Consider the following 19552-nt stretch of genomic DNA (forward strand, 5'->3'; position numbering starts at 1 on the left):
GAACTTTGGCTAAATACTACTATTACTTTGGTTGGCAACCCGGTAGTATCCATGTAGAACGAGCATATTACATACGAGGTGATTTTATTGAATTGTTGTCCTAAACAACAGCGGCGATGACAAATTGAAGTAAAGCACAACAAGACAACAGTCCTCAAAAATTATCTACGACGGCAAAAAGAAATATCGACTTGCTTTATGCTGTACAGAGGTGTATTATATAATTTTCGGCTTTTCGTTTATTCACAGAGCCGTCAGCGGTACCATATTGCATAAGACTCCTAGACGCATACTGCAACGCTTCGGATAATTAACGAGATTTAAAATCATGTACATAATATGGTAAGACCTAGTTTTTACAATGCCAACAACTAATGATTATCTTGATGGAAGATTGCGCCCATTGTTTTAGCTCGATCACAAGTTATATGATACGCTTTTACACACATTTACTTTCTATAAACTGCTGTTTAGGCGACCCCCATTAAATGAAATATATGCACAAGTAATGATGTTAAGTTTTACGGAATATTCATGATTAGTCCGCTTTTATGAACCGATAATTGAATATCGAACGCCGAGCGGGTCATACAGGATCTTTATCCAACAAAGAAAGCAGCAGCGAGCATCAATTGAGATCGGGCGAGGATCGCTTATTAATCACATTGATATATTCTGATCGGATTTCACGGAAAAATGGCAAGGTATTTGAAGATTATATGAAATTGATACATTTTAAATATTTCTTTTAGATTGTGTATAAATATTATTCATTTATGATCTATTCGTATTTTGATATGTGCTTCCTTTAAACAGGACTTTTACATAAGAGTGGCAAATGTCGACGGTAGTACGAAGTGCTCATAAATTTGTCAGGTCATGAAGTTAACTTGAAATATTAATACTTTTATGTGAAAATGATATACTGGATAGCTAGTTCAATTTCCAAAATACATATTTATATAGATCTTCAGTTTTTTTCACTATGTAAGTGAGTGATCCAGATTTTGTTGATTTATTGTTTATTATCACCATATTATTGTTTACTCAAACTTTGGGCAAAGAAAAATATAATGTCCTTATAAGCCATAAATGAAGTGTTTGACCTTTTCAAATCACTTGTTAATGGTGAAACCTGCATGTTGTAAGAATGGTCGCCGAAAGAATAACGTTCAGTGGCCAGGCACGTATCATGTTTTATGCATTTTTGGCTATACATTGAAATATATTTTTAAATGGATTATATCGCAGATTTCATTTTGGTGGCAAGTCTCTCTAAATGTAAGCATATAATGAGTTATTTTATTCATTATAATGAACGAAAGCAGCAAATCCGTAACTGATATACTCAATCTGAGAGAACATCGTAAATTGATATCAAACCCGGACCATCAGATTTGTGTGCAGATTATAAGTATCTTCCATGGCCGAGAGTGTAAGATAGGTTCATTCCGACCCGAGCGTAGGGTGTTTTGCGGAAACGAGGTTTACCGAGTTTCCGCAAAACACCCTGCGCGAGGGATGGGATGAACCTATCTTACACGAGCGGCTATGGTAGATGCTTTTTCTCCCACCTCAGTTAAACAACATTAAGTAAAAATGTATTTTTTGCTGGAACTCTTTTGTGCTTAGTGAAAATAATTGCGTATGGATATGCGATAGCACGTGGTTGTCATGGCGCGCAGTGATCCAGTTAATGTTAATAGTCAAATCGGTCTTTTAAATAGTTCTAAGGAGAATGAAGCATTTTTTTTCTTGAATGGTGCGTGAAAACTGTTTTATAGTGACATTTGAAGCGAGAAGTAATTAATTAGCGTTCTAAATATTACCAAAAGACAAGATTTCCTTGATGCTACTGACGACAGTGACAATGCGGTGACCATTAAAAAGGAGTTCCATACGGGCATTTTATCTTCGCCCGTGGGCAAGATAAGAATATCTAGCATGGTTAAATTATTGGATCTTCTTATCTGAGGTGGGAGAAAAAAATATTAGCGAACTTTTGCCAATTTTTTAACTGGGGAATATGTGGCCACGTAGCTTTTTTTAAAAGGTATATATAATTTAACCTGTTACAAACTCTCATGTTGGTTTATTATTATTATTATTATTATTTAAATGCATAGGCTTTAAACAAAATAATGCATTAAAACTAACAAAAATGTATTTGCATAAACCTATAATGTGTACCTCTGACATTCACGGACTACCCAAACAATACCTTATGAGGAAAAGACTAGAGGTGGTAATTAATTTCTCGGAGACATCACACATTCACCGTTTCCAATATTTCCAATAACGTGCTAGGGTTAGAATGACATGGTTATATGTGTAGGTGTTGTCACCTAACAGACAAAGTATATATTCATCTCAAGAACTCAGTACGTATCGGTCAGAGATCATGAAAACACATGTTTCTATAAATTTAATTATATACATAATACACCTGACCAATACCGCATGACACCAATTTTCTACCAGGTAGTTTGAGATAGACTTGGATTGTTTTAAAGTGACACTCTTATTCAAAATCAATATAACAAACATAAATCTTGAGTGATAAACCTGAAACTACTCACTTAATAATGCATTTATGGAAAATATTACTTGCTGACAACAAGACTGTAACCGTGTATTTAATAGCAGAAAGTGCAAAAAAATAATTGATTGGTGAATGCTAAAATATTTACTGAGGATTACTATAGTCTCATGAGGAAGAAATACCGTGTTTTATGCTCATTTCTTTCAAATTAAACTCGGTAACCATTGTTTTCGACATTTATTCATCCTTTTTGGAATATCAAAACAATACTATTAATTGTGGTAAATCTTATTTGGGAGTAAGAGTGCATCTTAAACAGCACATACCTGAAGACGTTCCAACTTAAGGTAAGCCATCCATAATTATGATGTACAGATTAGATTTTAACATAATATTTCTATTTTTAATCTCTATTGATTAACCATTGTATTATTTTCGCATGGATTCCATTTATACTATAATAATAATACCTTAAAGCTGCACTCTCATTAATATACTATTTTTACAACTTTTTTATTTTTTGTCTTGGAAAGAGCAAACTTTTGCATAAATATCTGCAAACTAATGATATAAGTTTGCCTACAAAAATCAGATCGAAGATTTTCATATTTCCGTTCGTAAATTAATGTTTTATGGCCTAAACAAACGGTTTAAGAAAAACGCAAAAAATATTCAAACTAAACATTCTTTTAATTGAGAGTGAAACTTTTCCAGTAGCAAGTTTTATAATAATGATTGATGGCTTACCCTTATTTGAAAAAAAAACACACTTCTACGTGGTTTAGTGGGTTTAGTGGTTAAGGCGTCCGCCTACGGATCGGGAGGTCGTGGGTTCGATCCCGGGCAGCGTCATACCGAAAGACGTTAAAGGTTTGTACAAGTAGGTCCCTTGCCTGGTGCTCGGCATTTAAAGGGTAGTGCTTGGAAAAGTGGTGTACTCAGTACTGGTTCAACCCAGGAAAGTTGTATTCCGTGTATCGGTGCTTTACACTCGGAGCACGTTAAAGAACCAAGAGGTCTCTTCGCAAAGAGCTAGGGTATCGCACCCGGATCTCTTGTATCTCACTCTGTTTCTTCAAGTCTTCCAATGTCTGGATTTGACTGCGAATTGCTGTCACTTCTATCTCATGTCACTTATGGCATTTAACACACAATTTAAGTCGTGATGCGTCACGGCGGGGTCAAGCCATAATGCAGTCAATGGGCAAGGGCAGACCTTGATAAACTCAAATAAACAAACCCTTTTTTAAAGCTCTGAATTGTGTTAAATTATGATGTACATGATAAATTGAGCAACGAGTGAAATCTGTACATAGGAACATAAAGAACATACATATATGCTGGAAAATGCCATTTGGACAGATGTGTATGTGGATAAGATGATCAGCATAGATAATCAGTTATTAATCCCAATCAGTCAATCAATTTATATCAAAAGATGTAAGCATAACATTAAATGATAATCTTTTAAAGCAATAATTACGTCCGTAAATCAATTAGGAGCGGTACAAAACGCCAGCTTATTGAAAATCCACTCCATGTATTCTGAAAGACAATCAAACTGACTCATTTTATCCGACGATTTATTTCAAAATCAAGAGAAGAGTAAATACCAACTAATTTGCAGGAACACTTGTAAAATCCTGAAACGGAAAGCTAGCGGCACCCGTGTAAATATCTTTCAAATATTTATTTATTGACATAATATTGTTAATGATTAGTCTTGTCGAATTTTGGTTCGCGATTTGTAAGCTTAGTGTGTGATAATACTTAGGCCAACCTGAAAAAGATTAGATAATTAAGTTAAGGAATCTAAAAGAACAATTAATAATGATATTTGAGTGCCGTATCTTATTGATATAATGATACAAAATGAAATGTACACGCAAATGCATCCTGTTTTTGCATTTGTCACAAGAAAAAGTGCGTAAGCCCACGTTCTTATGTATTCAATGAATGAATAAGTAGACTATAGAATACTTATAAATACATGTTTAAGTATTCCCATATTTTAGTTTTCAGAGGGACTTTTTGTAAGACAGAAGGTTGAAGAAAGTGACCAGGAAAAATGGATATAGTCTCAGACACAATATGAATAAATTCACCATAAAGCACGGATGTTAAGAGAAGAACAATGAATGGAGTTCACGGAATGCCGGGATTTGACGGTGAGTGTTTTCATTTTTGTAATTTCATAACTCTTAATGGGGGGGGGGGGGGGGGGGGGTTAACCCTCGTCTTGGTACGCTTAATTCAGGGGTCTTTGAAAGGAGCAATCCGGACTCAAGTAAGTGGTATGGCATAATGCGGTACGCAAAAAAGACAACACATTAAAATGACATTTATCTTTACGCAGAATCTCAAGAAAGGCCAACTTTTTGTTATTAGAAATGGAAGGAGTATTCGGTTTACAAGGGGGAGGGGAGAAGAGGGTACACCCTCCTTACTCAAACTATAATACATCCTTTATTTAAAAGTTTTCAATGTTGTAAGATACCAGAACCTATAAAATTAGTTGCGAAGATGTGAAATGTTTTCAAGTTCTTGGAATATATGCCTACTTAAATGTTATAAGGGAAGGAGGTGGGGGGGGGGGGTGATGGGCTACACCCTCCTTTCTCATACTAAATATAATACATTACATCCTTATTTGTATGTTTTCAATGTTTTGTAAGATATCAGAACCCATAAAAACTAGTTACGCAGATGTGAACTGTTTCCAACTTCTAAGAATTAATGTGTACTGACATGTATGTTAAATTGATATCAAGTTTTTTAAATATCTGTCTTCTAACTTACTGACATACATGCGCATAGCCGCACGTTAGTGAAATATAAAATTACCGACTACAAGTAACCATAGTGACGTTGTGAACTCGCCTAATATTGTGATAATATGTAAATCAATCACAAGTATGTCATATTTAAAACAACATGAGAAAATCTTATTGATAATTTGATATCAAAATACCGTGAATGCGATAACTAGAACGATGGACTTGATTTAAAAAAAAAAAACTAATGCGTATATATACATATTCCTTTATTCTGTTTTGTAAACCATACAAAGTTTATAGTGTCACAGAAACGCAAGTTATATGCAATAAGTATAATGAAATCATTTTATCAAAATAATCAGTTTTTGTTTTAATAATGATTTTGTTATACTTATTACATAATGCTATTGTTGCTCACATTGCGTATACCACTTGTAGCAGAGTTTAGATTGATGTGCATATTATCAGATCTTTTTTTTATCCATGCGAGATATCTTGTATCTTTACTTATTGCCCGCGATTGGTTTTAACTGCACTATATATGCATGCAGTGGCGTACCTAGCGTTACGCAAATACTTCAGCGCGTACTACTGAAAAAAATAACAAACGTTTTAATTGCGAAATTTGAAGTAAAAACGCAACCCTTACCCGGTTAAGGCACAATGGTACCCATAATAGTAACATGTAAAGCAAATCGAGGGGTGAATGCGAAAAGGTTCTAAGTGACATTAAATAAAGAAGCAGATAGAACCTTTTCGCTTTCACCCCTCGAAATGTTACAGTTCAGTACAAGACGCAATGGTTGGAAAAAAAGCCGGAATGTTTCATCTTTGTTTGAATTTTACGTGTGATTTGTGTAAAATAATAGCGTTTTTAAAGCACAAAAAGCCATAAAATATACGGCAAATTGCACCGTCAAAAGAAATCACGGGGGAAGATGCCCCCGAACCCCCCTTCAAACTGGTTGCGAGTACATGTTAGATATCTCTAGGTACGCCCCTGGCATGGCGAATATGCACCAAATAACAATCATTGCAAAACAATTGAATTGAATAAATTTTCAGGCATTTAATATATTTCAGTGAGCAAATTTGTAAACATAAAGATTCATTGACAACACACATAGTATGATACTACAAGGAAGTGAAATGCAGCTTTCTATTCATTAAAAAAATAAATCGCTCAAGGTTTCAACATGAAAAGGAATTCTAAATTTAAGAATTTCATTAAAATATTTTCTCGATTATATACCATATCTTTTACAAACATGAGCCTCCGAGAAGAAAATGTTGCAAATAGGATTCGTCATGCAGGTTTGCACTATTCATTATGTTTATGCAAACCTAAATCGACTCATCGCCTATTTAGTAAAACTGTACTTTAATTTTGGAGTTTCTTTCAGGTCAGACTTGTATGAATTAAATTTCGTTACAATATCATGAAAATCAAGAAAGTTCGAAAGCCATCTATAGCTTTTGTTTGAATAGAAATACAGCAAAATTGGTATCAATATTATATTTCTATCAGGTTTCAATTTCATACTAATCATGCTATCGTTGTATATTTAAGGAATAGTTCAGATCGCGGAGGGCCTCCTAACATTATACAGTGTGTGTATACCACGTGATAAATTGCGTCATAAATGCTACGTCGGAAGGCAATATATTGCTTCGATTGAAGACTTAAAACAATGATAACTTTTCATTTTCTTTACCATTTTAAATGAAACATAGCGCAGTCTATGCAGCTTAGGGAGCCCCGCCTTCGGTCTTTTACCAAATTTTGATTGAGAGTTTAGTTTCTTATAACACTTCGACAAACCTTTTCACGATACGGCCGTCTGACGGAGCACTGTCAAAACATTGTTTGGGAAACAGGTTTGTCCAAGTGTTTGATGAAACTAATCACCTTATCAAACTCCGGTTATAAAACAAAGGTGGGGCTCTTTAAGCTGCATAGACTGGCCTTTGTTTCATTTAAAATGGTGAAGTAAGCGAAAAGTTATCTTTGATTTAAGTCTTTATTTTAAGCAAAATATTGCCTTCCGACGTAGCATATATGACGTAATTTATCAGGTGGTATACACACACTGTATATTGCCGCCGACCAGTTGAATATTAAAGGTCCATTCACTGTTTGTGTGCTGACTGCGAGGTCACTTAAATGGCAGGAGGTACAAAGTCGTCTGAACTATTTATCATACCATGCTGCACTTCTTAGCGTGGAACTTAAATAGGAAGATGTTTCTACATAAAAAACATCTTATTCAGTAAACAAGCAAATTATAATTCGGACAACAATCTTGCTTAAAATATTTGTTTTGTAAAGTATACTCAACGGATACCCCCCCCCCCCCCCCCCCAAAAAAAAAAAATAAATAAAAAAAAAAAAAAAAAAATAAAAATAAATAAATAAAAAAAAAAAAAAAAAAAAAAAAAAAAAAAAAAAAAAACACACGAAAATTCCACGATTATAAATGATTTTTCAGTATGTGTTGAATCTTTGATCCTTATCGCATCATGTTTTAATAATTCTTACTAATAACAACTAGGTTAGTTACATTTCATGTCAGTTAATTTAACTGTAACTATATTTTCTATTTTAAGCTGTTCTTCGGGAACATAAGCGTCTAGCGTCCAAACTGACGTCAGAAGAGTTTCGAGCCATCAGAGATTATATAGACGAGCGCGTGCGTCAGGAGCAGGCAGATGTCAACTTCCGGTTGTACGCATTGCGTAATGACTATGACGTCACAGTGCGTAGAAGTTCAGAGCAGATTACTGAACTGTATCAGGAACTTAATGAAAAGAATGACACTTTAAAACAATACCAAAGCTCAGATCAAACTGTGTTAGCAATGTACAAACAAAAGGAAGAAAGGTGGGAGAAAAAACAAGAGATGCTTATCAACGAACTCCAAAAGACGGAAGGTGAATCGGCAAAGGTGAAAACAAGGCTGGAAACCTTGCAAACTGAGTTAGGAAAACAAACACAACTTGCTCAAGAACTTGATGCTAAGCTGGAAGAAGCTAACAAAGCTGTTGAAAGGGTCGAGGAAGCTGAACGTGTTATCGCTGAACGTGAACAAGGGAGAAATGAGATTTTGAAGTTGAAAATGGAAGTGGACAAAAGGCAGAAGCTGATTCAGACCCATGAAAGAACTATGAAGGCGTTAAGAGAAGATGTTGGACAGTTCGACCGGGAACAGAAATACAACACCATCCGTGCAGACAACACACAGAAAGAACTAAGAAAACAAGTTGCAGAGGTAAAACTAGTTTACTCAACCTACTTTATGAAACACATAATGTGCCTGATTAGTTTGTATTCTACCGAATTTTTTTTCGACTTTTACCGAATAATTAGTTTCGTCTGGATTAATTTAAAACAAGCTCACGAAATATTACACACATTATTTTAGTGGTCAATATGGTAGTTTGTCTAACGAGAAGGCAGTATCCCTCTAGTTTTCAGATACATTTACCTGAGCAGTAGGCAAGTGTATTGATTTTAATCAGATGAAGAGGTAGATTGGAACAGTGGCTGGCCCAATGAGTGGATATTTTATATAATACAATGTAGACACACTAAAACACTTAGATACTGTTAATGGCACTGTCTCATCAAGCCATTAATTTTTGTCAGAACATAAAAAATATTTAACCATTTCTAAACGTTATAAAGTGGCCAAATTTCATAACGACATCTCAAGCTGTGAAGGGGACGACGTGAGAGTGACAATATGAGAGAAGCTAACAGATAATATACAATGTAGATATAATAGTGATGTTTACTTCGTTATTGAAGATGTTTTCTTTATGGATACAAGGTGTATTATTCAACAGGTAGCGGAGAAGTGTAAGGAGTTGACTGAGCTCCAGTTTCGGCTGCAGATGGAGGAGCGGCAGGCGGCAACTTTGCAGAAACAGTTGAAACACGCGACAGAGGAGGTCCGCAACTACAAGAAAATTCTCGAACAGGACAGGTGGGTTAAATTTAAGATCATGTTAACAGGAAGGGGAAAATTACCTGATATGATGAATTATTTGATCATGTTAACACATAGGATGAAACACTTGTTCATGCAGCCAGGTAGGTTCAATGCCTGCTGAGGTTATGCACCAGTCAATTGTAACCACGCCCCCCCCCCCCCAGGTCCGGGGGTATACCGGGGATAGCCGGGGAAATGGGCCGTGTTTCTATCTTTCAGGAGGCCCCGCAGTGCCGGGTGAATGCCGTGGTTTTGTCTTCGCGCAAAATAAACCGGGGAATGGGCCTTAGCTAGGGTTGGGGTTGGCTGGACAGAAAGTCAAAGTCCCCGCTATTCCCCGGACCTGGGGGGGGGGGGGCGTGGTTACAATTGACTGGTGCATTATCATGTAGGAAGAACTAATACTAGTGCTTATAAACATGTAGGTGACCACTTGTAGATGCTAACAGACTGATGTAGTACCATCTCATTAAACTCGTAGGCTTAATGCCAGTGTGTGTATACCACGTGATAAATTGCGTTATAAATGCTACGTCAGAAGGCAATATTTTTCTTCGAATGAAGACTTTAAACAAAGATAACATCACTATTTCTTCACCATTTTAAATGTTACTTAGCGAAGTCTACTCCGCTTACGGAGCCCCGCCTTCGGTCCTTTACCAGAGTTTGATTCGGGGTTTAGTTTCTTAAAACAATTCGACAAACCTTTTCACAATACGGCCGTCTGACCGAGCACTGCCAAAACATGATTTTGGAAACAGGTTTGTCGAAGTGTTTGATGAAACTAATCAACTTCGATAATAAAACGAAGGCCGGGCTCTTTAAGCGGCATAGACTGCCCTCTGTTTTATTTAAAATGGTGTAGTAAAAGAAAAGTTATCTTTGATTTAAGTCTTCATTTTAAGCAAAATGTTGCCTTCCGACGTAGCATATATGACGCAACTTACGTGGTATACACACACTGACTGCTTAATCCTGTAAGATGGTAAAGGGATGTCTTGATCATATTACCACTGAGGTAGGTGATATAACATGGAAACCACGAGGTCTGCAGCTACATTTTATAAGGTAATACTCGACACAAACTTACATTTCATTTTGGGAGAAAAAAGGTAACACAATACGCTTAAAATGCGCCATTTCCGACTACAAATTGTTCATATTTTCTTGAGGGGTTAATCTCAACCCCCATGCAAATAGGTTACTTTCGGTTCTGAGTTGGGGGCGTTTACCAAAAGGTTGCGCCCCTAAGCTACGCCCCTCTAGCGTCAATTGCTGGATGCGCCCTTGTAAACTACTTTCAAGATCTTGTTAACGGGTAGGGGGTACAACGCGCTACTGGGGAGATCGCGTTCCTAGGAGATCCTATATAGGAGATCGAGGGGTGCATCACCAATAAAGTTCATAGAAGTCAAAAGCATTATTATTTGACAAACATTTCAAAAGCGATTGCTGTTTTATTTTCAGACCCACAGTGCATTCACGTGACCCAATCCTGATCACACTTAAGAAAGACTTGGATATTATGGACATCCGTATCCGGTCACTGGACATTGCCGTCCGTCTGCGAATGGACGAAATAAAGAAACTTGAAGACCGCGCTGAGGATGTCGAAAACGAATCGAAACTCGCCGCGCAGGTTAGAAAAGAGATATACATTCAGGGCGATACGTTTTTGGAACTGACTATTTCGGAACTTGTTAAGAAATTTGAATACAAGAAACGGCGTCTGCAGGAAGAGTTGGCCTACGGGCGTGACTGGGAGCAGCCGTCACGTGACGCCGACGTCTTACGGTCAGAATTGACAGCGTTTATGAAGCAGGCTGGTATTTGCAAGGCGACGGAACTGTGCGACAGGGCGGCAAAACAAATACAGAAGATTGATCTCATAATGCGTGGAACCACGGACACCTTCAAAACGCCGCGGATATATAAAGTTTCTGACCGTCGAAACAGTGATAACAGACTTCCCAAACATCAGCACAGCCTTAATAGCTCAGTCTCTAGTAGCAAGACATCGAAACCTGCTTTCATTACCTCTTCCACTCCCGTCAATGGTTTTGACGTTAACGCTAAAGCAGCGGCGACTATGCGCACTCGGAAACGTGTCGCCGCCAACGTTAACAGACCTCGTAACCGACCGCCGGACCTCGGCTACAACCATACCGACGATTCCAAAATACAATACATAGACACAGTGGAGCTTGACTTGTCTCGCTTGACGCCGTCAAGTCCATCCCGACGGGAAAGCCAATCCGACAGGATGACGCTGAAATCTATGTCAGACTCCACTATTCCGGCAATCTTTGAGTGATTAACAATTATCAAAATAATGGTCGAGAGTTGCGATCATATCATTATGCCATAAACTGGAAAGATATTTTTTGAATAATTTGTTCGTTGATCTGTATTTAAATTTTGATAAATTTATCATCTGTTTTCATGTTTTCTCAAAATACGATCATAATGTTTATTTCATTTGATGAACTCCGCAGTTTACAAATTCATACATTTGTGGCGGAGAAAACAAAACCATCTTCAACATACTCCACGTTATCTGCTTTTTACTTGCAGATTTATTTTAAGTAACGTCATTGCTCAGTATTTTTACAAGTGATTAAAATAAGATCAATACAAATATTAGCAGTGATTTATCGCCATGCCCTCCATGATGTCGGCAAATTGACTTGATTAATTAAACCACCAACTGTCATTGTTTGCTGTGTCCAGGAGTTTGTCCGTTGTCCCGGTCTTCATTTACATCGAACACATTAATATACATGTGCAATTCTGTTTTTTTTTTATAAACTAGCAGAACTTGTTTTCTTTTTATATACTTTTTTTTAAACCGTTACAGGGTACTAAACACATTTTGTTTGCCTGTAATCATGCCAGAAAGGTCTTACCTTTTGGTGAACAAATATAATGCTTTATTTATAAAATTGGATTTAATTACTTTACTCATTTGAAAGAAGAGAGAGTTTATTAGCTGTACATAAAAAGTTGTAGCCGCTAGCATTTATTACTACTCGGACCTTCAGGCAGGCACGGAATAGACAATTATAGCGACTTCTGAACTACTAGGCCGTATCCGGCAAGCCCGCGATAGACAATTATAACTCGTCGGCCATACCCGGCAAGCCAGGAAAGACAATAATAACGCCTCGGCCATATCCAGCAAGCCAGGATATAACTTATAACGACTCAGGCATATCCGGTAAGCCAGGATAGACAATTATACCGACTTGGCAATCTTCTGAGCTACTAGGCCGTTTCCGGCAAGCCCGCGATAGACAATTATGACGCGTCGGCCACATCTGGCAAGCCAGGATAAACAATTATATCGACTCGGCCATCTACGGTCTTCTATGGCAATGCTAGCACAGACAAGTATAAAGACTTACTCCATCTCCGGCAAACTCGGAATGGACAACTATAGCGATCAGGCAATCTTTTAAAAGCTGAGGACATATCCGGCAACCCCGTGATGAACTATAATAACGCATCGGCCATATCCGGCAAGTCAGCGATGGACAATTAAAACGCATCGGCCATATCCGGCAATATGACGAGTCGGTTATCTCCGGCAACTCCGCGATAGACAATAATAACACCTCGGCCATCCCCGACAAGCCCGGGATTGACAGTTATAAAGACTCGGCCATCTCCGGCAAGCTCGTGATAGACAAATACTAAGCCTCGGCCGTATCCGACAAGCTCGGGATTGACACTTATTATTACTCGGCTATCTCCGGCAAGTCCGAGCTAGACAATTGTAAGTTCTCGGACATGTCCAGCAACCCCAGGATAGACAGTTTTAACTACGCGTGATGTCCGGCATGATACATTGCCATGAAAACTTCTTCCAACAATAACTTTTCCATAGAGTTGTATTTTATTTCGTTAGTGATCAATACACTATCATATTTACCAATAGTTTGAAATTAAACAGCAATAAAACATACAAGATAACGGCGATGATGAATACGGAACAAAATATAATCATAGCAACCAAGGACACCGAGCTTCCAGGGAATTTCTCCACTTCTGTGCTGGTATCAGGTTTTATAAGCTAATGTGTTTTGCAACATTGTCTTTAAGTGTTTTTTCCCACTAACCCGACATAACCTATTTTCTTCCTCTCGACCCTTCACTTTTTTGCCGTAGTGTGATTTTCTTCTAAAATGTTAAAATGGGACAATTATATATTTAAAGTGACACTCTTATTCAAAATCAATGCAAACACATGTATAACAAACATCATTTTTGACTGATAAACCTTTAACTACTTACTAAATAATGTAATTATGGAAAATATTAATTACTGATAATAAGATTGTAACCGTGTATTTGATAGCAGAAAGCGCAAAAATATTAAATGATTGGTGAGTGCTGAATGCTAAAAGATTAACTGTGGTCTACTATCGTCTCATAAGGAAGACATACCCTATTTTATGCGCATTTCTACATTCAACTTGGTATTCTTCATTAGAACCAATTGTTTTCGACATTTATTCATCTTTTTAGAATATTAAAACAATATTATTAATAGTGGTAAATCTTATTTGGGAATAAGTGTGCATCTTAAAAAGTTTCTACATTAGTAGTATACCCTGACATAGGTCGGTTTGGTACCGAATCACGATTCTCAAAACAAAAAATAGACAAAATAACATGCCTTTCTACCTGCCCTGTATTTTTGAGATGTGAGTGAAAACAAAGATATCTTTTATGGGCCACATGGGCTTGGCTTCGTATTCTATGTCGGCGTTTTCATGAATAATCTTTAACTTTGGTCTGAGCTCATTTACCGGTCAAGATACCAACATGAAGCATTGAAAACATGTTACAAGTGAAAATTTGCATTTGTGTAGCAAGGCCCATAAGTCATGGTGAATTACGTCCCTAATTGTACTGAGACAGAACAAAAAAATAGACTAGCGTTTGCGTTCATTCAAGGCGCTTTTGTTTCCTCATATTTCCTGTATTCTTACAATACAATACTCTAAGGAAATGAGGTTTTCCCAAGCTTGTGACAGTTATTAAATAACATGTAGATGAGCTGAAAAAGCAAGCCGTAGTGTATTAAAGATGCACTATTACTCCCCAATCTGATTAACCATAATTAATAATGTTGTTAAAATATTCCAAAAACGATTAAGAAATGTCGAAAAAAATGGTTCTTATGAAGGATATTGAGTTTAATTTGAAAGAAATGAAGATAAAACACGGTGTTTCTACCTTTTGAGACTACAGTAGACCCACAACCTAATGAATGAGATGCGGACACTTAATTCAGTAGACTACTTCTACCCTGGTCGGTTTCGAACCCTCAGCCTCTTACGATGAGAGGCTGACACCTATACCACTAGACCATTTTCACCCTGGTGTAGTTCGAACCAAGCACCTCTTGGATGAGAGGCGGACACCATTACCAGTAGACCACTCTCGTCCTAGTAGGGCTCGAACCCACAACCTCTTGGGTGATAGGTGGACACCTGTACCACTAGACCACTCTCACCCTGATGGGGATTAAACCTTAACATCTGGGATGAGAGGCGGACACCTAAACCACTAGACCACAATCACACGTATACATATTTTATAGCGCATTTATGTCTCACCATATGTTAAAAAACAATGATTAAGAATTTTTTTAACATCTTCCTCAATTTATAAAAATGAAGACATTTTCAAGTTTGGTTCAACCGCCATGCCTGTTCAAAATATACAACATTTCTGGGACAAACGGACAAGTTATTTCTGTCTTTGAGTACAAAGTTTCTTTTCACGAGATATATGACGTAACATCCGTTACATAAGTTCCACGTCACAACCCACTGACACGTTATTTTGCGTCAATTCTTCCGTGTCCCTCTCGGAGCCGTCCCTCTCCGTCAGCTGTGGGAGAGGCGACCGAGGGGTTTCTCCGGTTTCCATCCCCACCCCTCCCCCGTCGGCCGCCTCGTTAACATCCATTTCATGCCCGTAGCCGGCTTCATACATAGCTTCCATATCCCCCACCTCCGACATGGTCGGCATGATGACGTCCTGCATCATACGTGAAAGCGCCGACGATCGGAGGGTGAGGCGGTCAGAGTTCTCGTAGTTGTTTATCTTCGCCCGGAATTGCCGTTCGTTGCCGCGCGACTTGGCGTACATCCGGGGGTCCACAAACCGCAAGCTCATGTGCGGTCGCAAGGAGCCGTCAAACCCACGCTTCCATTTGGCTGAAATGGCAAAAATCGATCATTAATGTTAAATCTGTCCGTAATAAGTCCGTTATGAAGGGAGGTCCTGTATCATTTTTATATGCACACAAAAAAAGAAAGGACACGGCGGACACTCATTGGAGACACAACATTTTGATATGCGTTGAACATGCTTTATTTCAAAAGTTCTGAACAAAAATCAAAATCTGATCGTCAAGAAGACAACTTAATCATCTTGATTTTCATGAAAAAGTCTTATTGTCTTCTGGGTTTTAGGGATTCTCTTACGAACTATTCGCAGATTATATTGACCAAAGGTTGCCTCGTTACAAATATAACAACCGCTTTTGTTAAAGATGCACTCTTACTCCCAAATACGATTTACCACAATTATTAAAATGATTTCATATACCAAAAAGGATGAATAAATATCGAAAACAATGATTCTTATAAAAGATACTGCGTTTAATTTAAAAGAAAGGTGCAGAAAACACGGTATTTCTATCTTACGAAACGATAGTAGATCACAATCAATCTTTTAGCATTCACCAATCATTTAATATTGTTTGTGTTTTTCTACTATTAAAGACATGGTTACAATTTTGTTATCAGTAAATAATATTTGCCATAAATACATTATTTAGTTTGTAGATAGAGATTAATCACTCAAAATGTCTGTGTGAGATACATGGGTATGTATTGATTCTTAATAAGAGTGTCACTTTAACTCGATGTACTAGTCTAAGACGTGATTTTGTTCCAACAAATAGGTCGTGGCTCCATTGAGTGCCCGCCGTGTAGTAAACACACAACAATGCAAGTTCGCCGTGAATGTTTCAATTTTAAACCAGCTTTGGCTTTAGTTTTGGTTTATGTGATTTTCATCATTCAATTAGGCTCAATGCTCGAAGAAGCATACATATTGTCTCTCAAAATCATTTCGTTTCATACATATGTTGGCCGATTGTTCTGCGTTTTGTTAAATTAAAATCATTTCGTTTCATAAATATGTGGGCCGATTGTTCTGCGTTTTGTTAAATTAAAATCATTTCGTTTCATAAATATGTGGGCCGATTGTTCTGCGTTTTGTTAAATTAAAATCATTTCGTTTCATAAATATGTGGGCCGATTGTTCTGCGTTTTGTTAAATTAAAATCATTTCGTTTCATACATATGTTGGCCGATTGTTCTGCGTTTTGTTAAATTAAAATCATTTCGTTTCATAAATATGTTGGCCGATTGTTCTGCGTTTTGTTAAAAATAACAACGTTGTTAACATCATCGTTGTTAATTTCAAAATATTTTCTGCTCTTGAAGTGAAAATGGATGCCTATGTGAGCTGCTGTTTTTCTAGCACGATTTGATACAAATGTTTAGTATGTTTAAGTTTTATTAACATATCATCGAATATTTGTAAACAAGATTTTGTTGTAAACAACGATGTCATTAATTAATCACGTTGTTAACTTGAACAAGTTCTAAACGATCGGCCCATAGTATGCATATTTAAAATAATAGATTTAAATCTAACGCAATAAGTTACTGAAAATAAAACAAGAAAGGACCTACAGTATGGAAAGGTTTCGATGTACAGCTTCCTCAGGGCGAAGGGCGTCATCGCCACTGGTCGGGAAATAGCCTCGTCCTCGTCCTATGGTACAAACATATAGAATATCACATTATGAGCTAACTTGATGGAACGATGGATTTTTTTTTTCATATACAGTGAAGCTATCTAAGATCAAAGAAAAAAACACAACAAAAAAAACACACAAGTAAACCGGACGTCTATAGGATTTGAATTCTGTTTCAAGATGTCATCGCTATTGAGCTAGGATTCCCTTTGTAAATTTCAAACATTCAACTAAAGTTAACATGAGAAAAATATAAAATAAAAACACCGACAGTGCAAGAGCCTGTCACATTAAATTATACCTGTTTCTTTAAGCTCTATAATGACGAAAGCTGATAGGTAAAATAATTATGTTCGAATCCCAATTCCTAGATAGAAACCGAAACTGATGTCCATTTTGAAACAACTACGAGGAACTTGTCCTCTCTCATCCTTGACACATTGCTGTGGTATATTTGAAAAAAACATATACCGGTTCAAAGTGAATGTGTGACGCTGTGGTAGGCCGGGATTCATACTCGCTCTCCGGTGGGGAGTAGAACGTCTCGGTATCGGAGTGGGGATGTACCCGCTTCTTCTTCCGGTAGATGGCGTAACCGACCGCTACGCTCACGACGGAAAGCGCCACCAAGACCACGCCCACGACAATACCGACCACCAGCAGAGTCGCTGAGAAAAATAATAAGATGAAACAATAATGGACTATACATATTTGTTTTATTGTAAGGAAGGCTGCGTTAACAACAGCGTCAGACTTTGACGTCACCGGGCAACACGCTGAATCTGGCGTGCACGACCTTTAATGATACTGCTATTAATTGTATGCTTTCCGATGAATTATAGAGATTTTATTAACTATCCCATTGCGATTCTGTATTTATACGCACAATCTTTCAACTCCGTTCATATTTCCGATGAAAGCAATCTTCGAAATACCATATTTTTTGGTGTACACAGAATGTTCTTTCTCTTAAAATTCAAATTAGAAAGAAGGCAACTTCTCACTCATTTGAAAATTGTTACTTAGATGCTTATTGAACACGACCCCTGTAATACATTGATCGAGACGCCAACACTATCGGGGAAATGTTTCATTTATTCATCGGAATCGGCCGCCAGTTTGGTTCGATATAAAGATTAGTGACCATTATGGAAAAAATGCACCATTTCAGACTCAAAATTGTTATTTGTTCTTAGGAGTACCCATTACCTCTAATGCCAAGCAATTTAAGTTTCGGTTCTGAGGGAGGGTCGAATGTCAAAAGCTTGTGTCCCTAAGTTACACACCCTCTAACGTCAATTCCTGGATTCACCCGTAGGGGATATTTACCTCAATATAACATTGTAGTTTAATTTATAATTTAACGATCTTAATTGCTCTATAAATGAAAACAGATATGAGTTGTAAGTCTAGATTTAGGTCAAATACCATTGTTGTTTAGTGTTGTGACGTCGGTAGTTGATGACGTTACTGACGTCGCTGTTGTATTCGACATCGTTCTTGTTATTGTTGTTGTTGTTTAAGGCGTTGTTGTCGCTGCAAATATCTGAATAAATAACAAAATGGAAATACTGACAAAATATCAATAAAAATGGGTAATATAATAAATGGAAATATCATTCATTTAAAAGGAATGTCATTTAGATGCACTCGCTTTAACAGAACAAAAAAAAAATAAAAAAAAATAAAGCAAAAATGTTCAAATATTTGTAAATAAGCGTCTTTTAAATGTTATCAAAATAAATATAAACACGCACATTCATTATAGGTGAGTCAATTTGCACCATATTTTTATCATTAAAGGTAAAAACAAACCATCAGAGCTTTTGATGAACACAATTTGAAAAATGGATTCTATAACATATATATAGAGATACAAGAAATCACTTAAAAATATAAAATATCACTTACCGAAAATATTTTACAGACATATCCAAAATCCACGACATTTATTTCTAACCGCCATCGTCATAAGCAATGATCATAATTCAAAATATCATCTTAATCCTTTCTTTTTGGGGGGTTTTAACAAATACTCTTTTTCGTATGGTGTGATTTCATATGAATTTTAATAACATTGCACAGTATGACGATTTAAGCAAGATTTTATTTTAAACTAAAGCTAAGTCACACAACTGTATCTTATTGTTGGTTTTTAGTTTTTTTAAGCCCTGCATGTATTAATTCGTATTTCAATTGTCAAACTAATCTTTTAAACCTAGCGATTAACCTGACCAAAACACGATCGTGTCGAATCTGGTGACATTTTTAGTTTTAAGAAGCAAACCTACCATAATCGCTTACGTATTAAATTAACATAAATATTTTTCATGACAAGCACTTTATTATCAAACACTTTTACAATGTTTTAAGAGTAAATTGAAAATCATGCAAA

General features: G+C 36.9%; 2 protein-coding genes across 4 annotated transcripts; one reads left to right on the top strand and one right to left on the bottom strand.

Annotated features, from left to right (window-relative positions):
• Nucleotides 1-59: 59 nt before the first annotated feature.
• Nucleotides 60-12132, top strand: LOC128230461 (rho-associated protein kinase 2-like). 3 transcript variants are annotated; one of them, XM_052942736.1, is made up of 6 exons: nucleotides 60-78; nucleotides 250-342; nucleotides 4558-4710; nucleotides 7927-8588; nucleotides 9166-9305; nucleotides 10779-12132. In XM_052942736.1, the coding sequence occupies exons 3-6, from the start codon at nucleotides 4677-4679 to the stop codon at nucleotides 11623-11625; spliced, it is 1683 nt and encodes a 560-aa protein (XP_052798696.1). In that variant the 5' UTR covers nucleotides 60-78; nucleotides 250-342; nucleotides 4558-4676; the 3' UTR covers nucleotides 11626-12132. The 3 variants fall into 3 exon arrangements, with proteins under 3 accessions (XP_052798696.1, XP_052798695.1, XP_052798697.1); XM_052942735.1 differs by lacking the exons at nucleotides 60-78; nucleotides 250-342 and adding an exon at nucleotides 476-704; XM_052942737.1 differs by lacking the exons at nucleotides 60-78; nucleotides 250-342 and adding an exon at nucleotides 3910-4212.
• A 2804-nt stretch (nucleotides 12133-14936) lies between these two features.
• Nucleotides 14937-19113, bottom strand: LOC128230129 (uncharacterized). Its single transcript, XM_052942157.1, has 5 exons — nucleotides 19069-19113; nucleotides 18586-18703; nucleotides 17629-17825; nucleotides 17093-17174; nucleotides 14937-15541 (listed from the first exon to the last, which is right to left on the bottom strand). Exons 2-5 carry the CDS (start codon nucleotides 18650-18652, stop codon nucleotides 15126-15128), a joined length of 762 nt encoding a protein of 253 aa, XP_052798117.1. The 5' UTR covers nucleotides 18653-18703; nucleotides 19069-19113; the 3' UTR covers nucleotides 14937-15125.
• Nucleotides 19114-19552: the final 439 nt, after the last annotated feature.

The sequence above is a fragment of the Mya arenaria genome, chromosome 4 (genome assembly GCF_026914265.1).
Source record: "Mya arenaria isolate MELC-2E11 chromosome 4, ASM2691426v1".
Taxonomy (NCBI): domain Eukaryota; kingdom Metazoa; phylum Mollusca; class Bivalvia; order Myida; family Myidae; genus Mya; species Mya arenaria.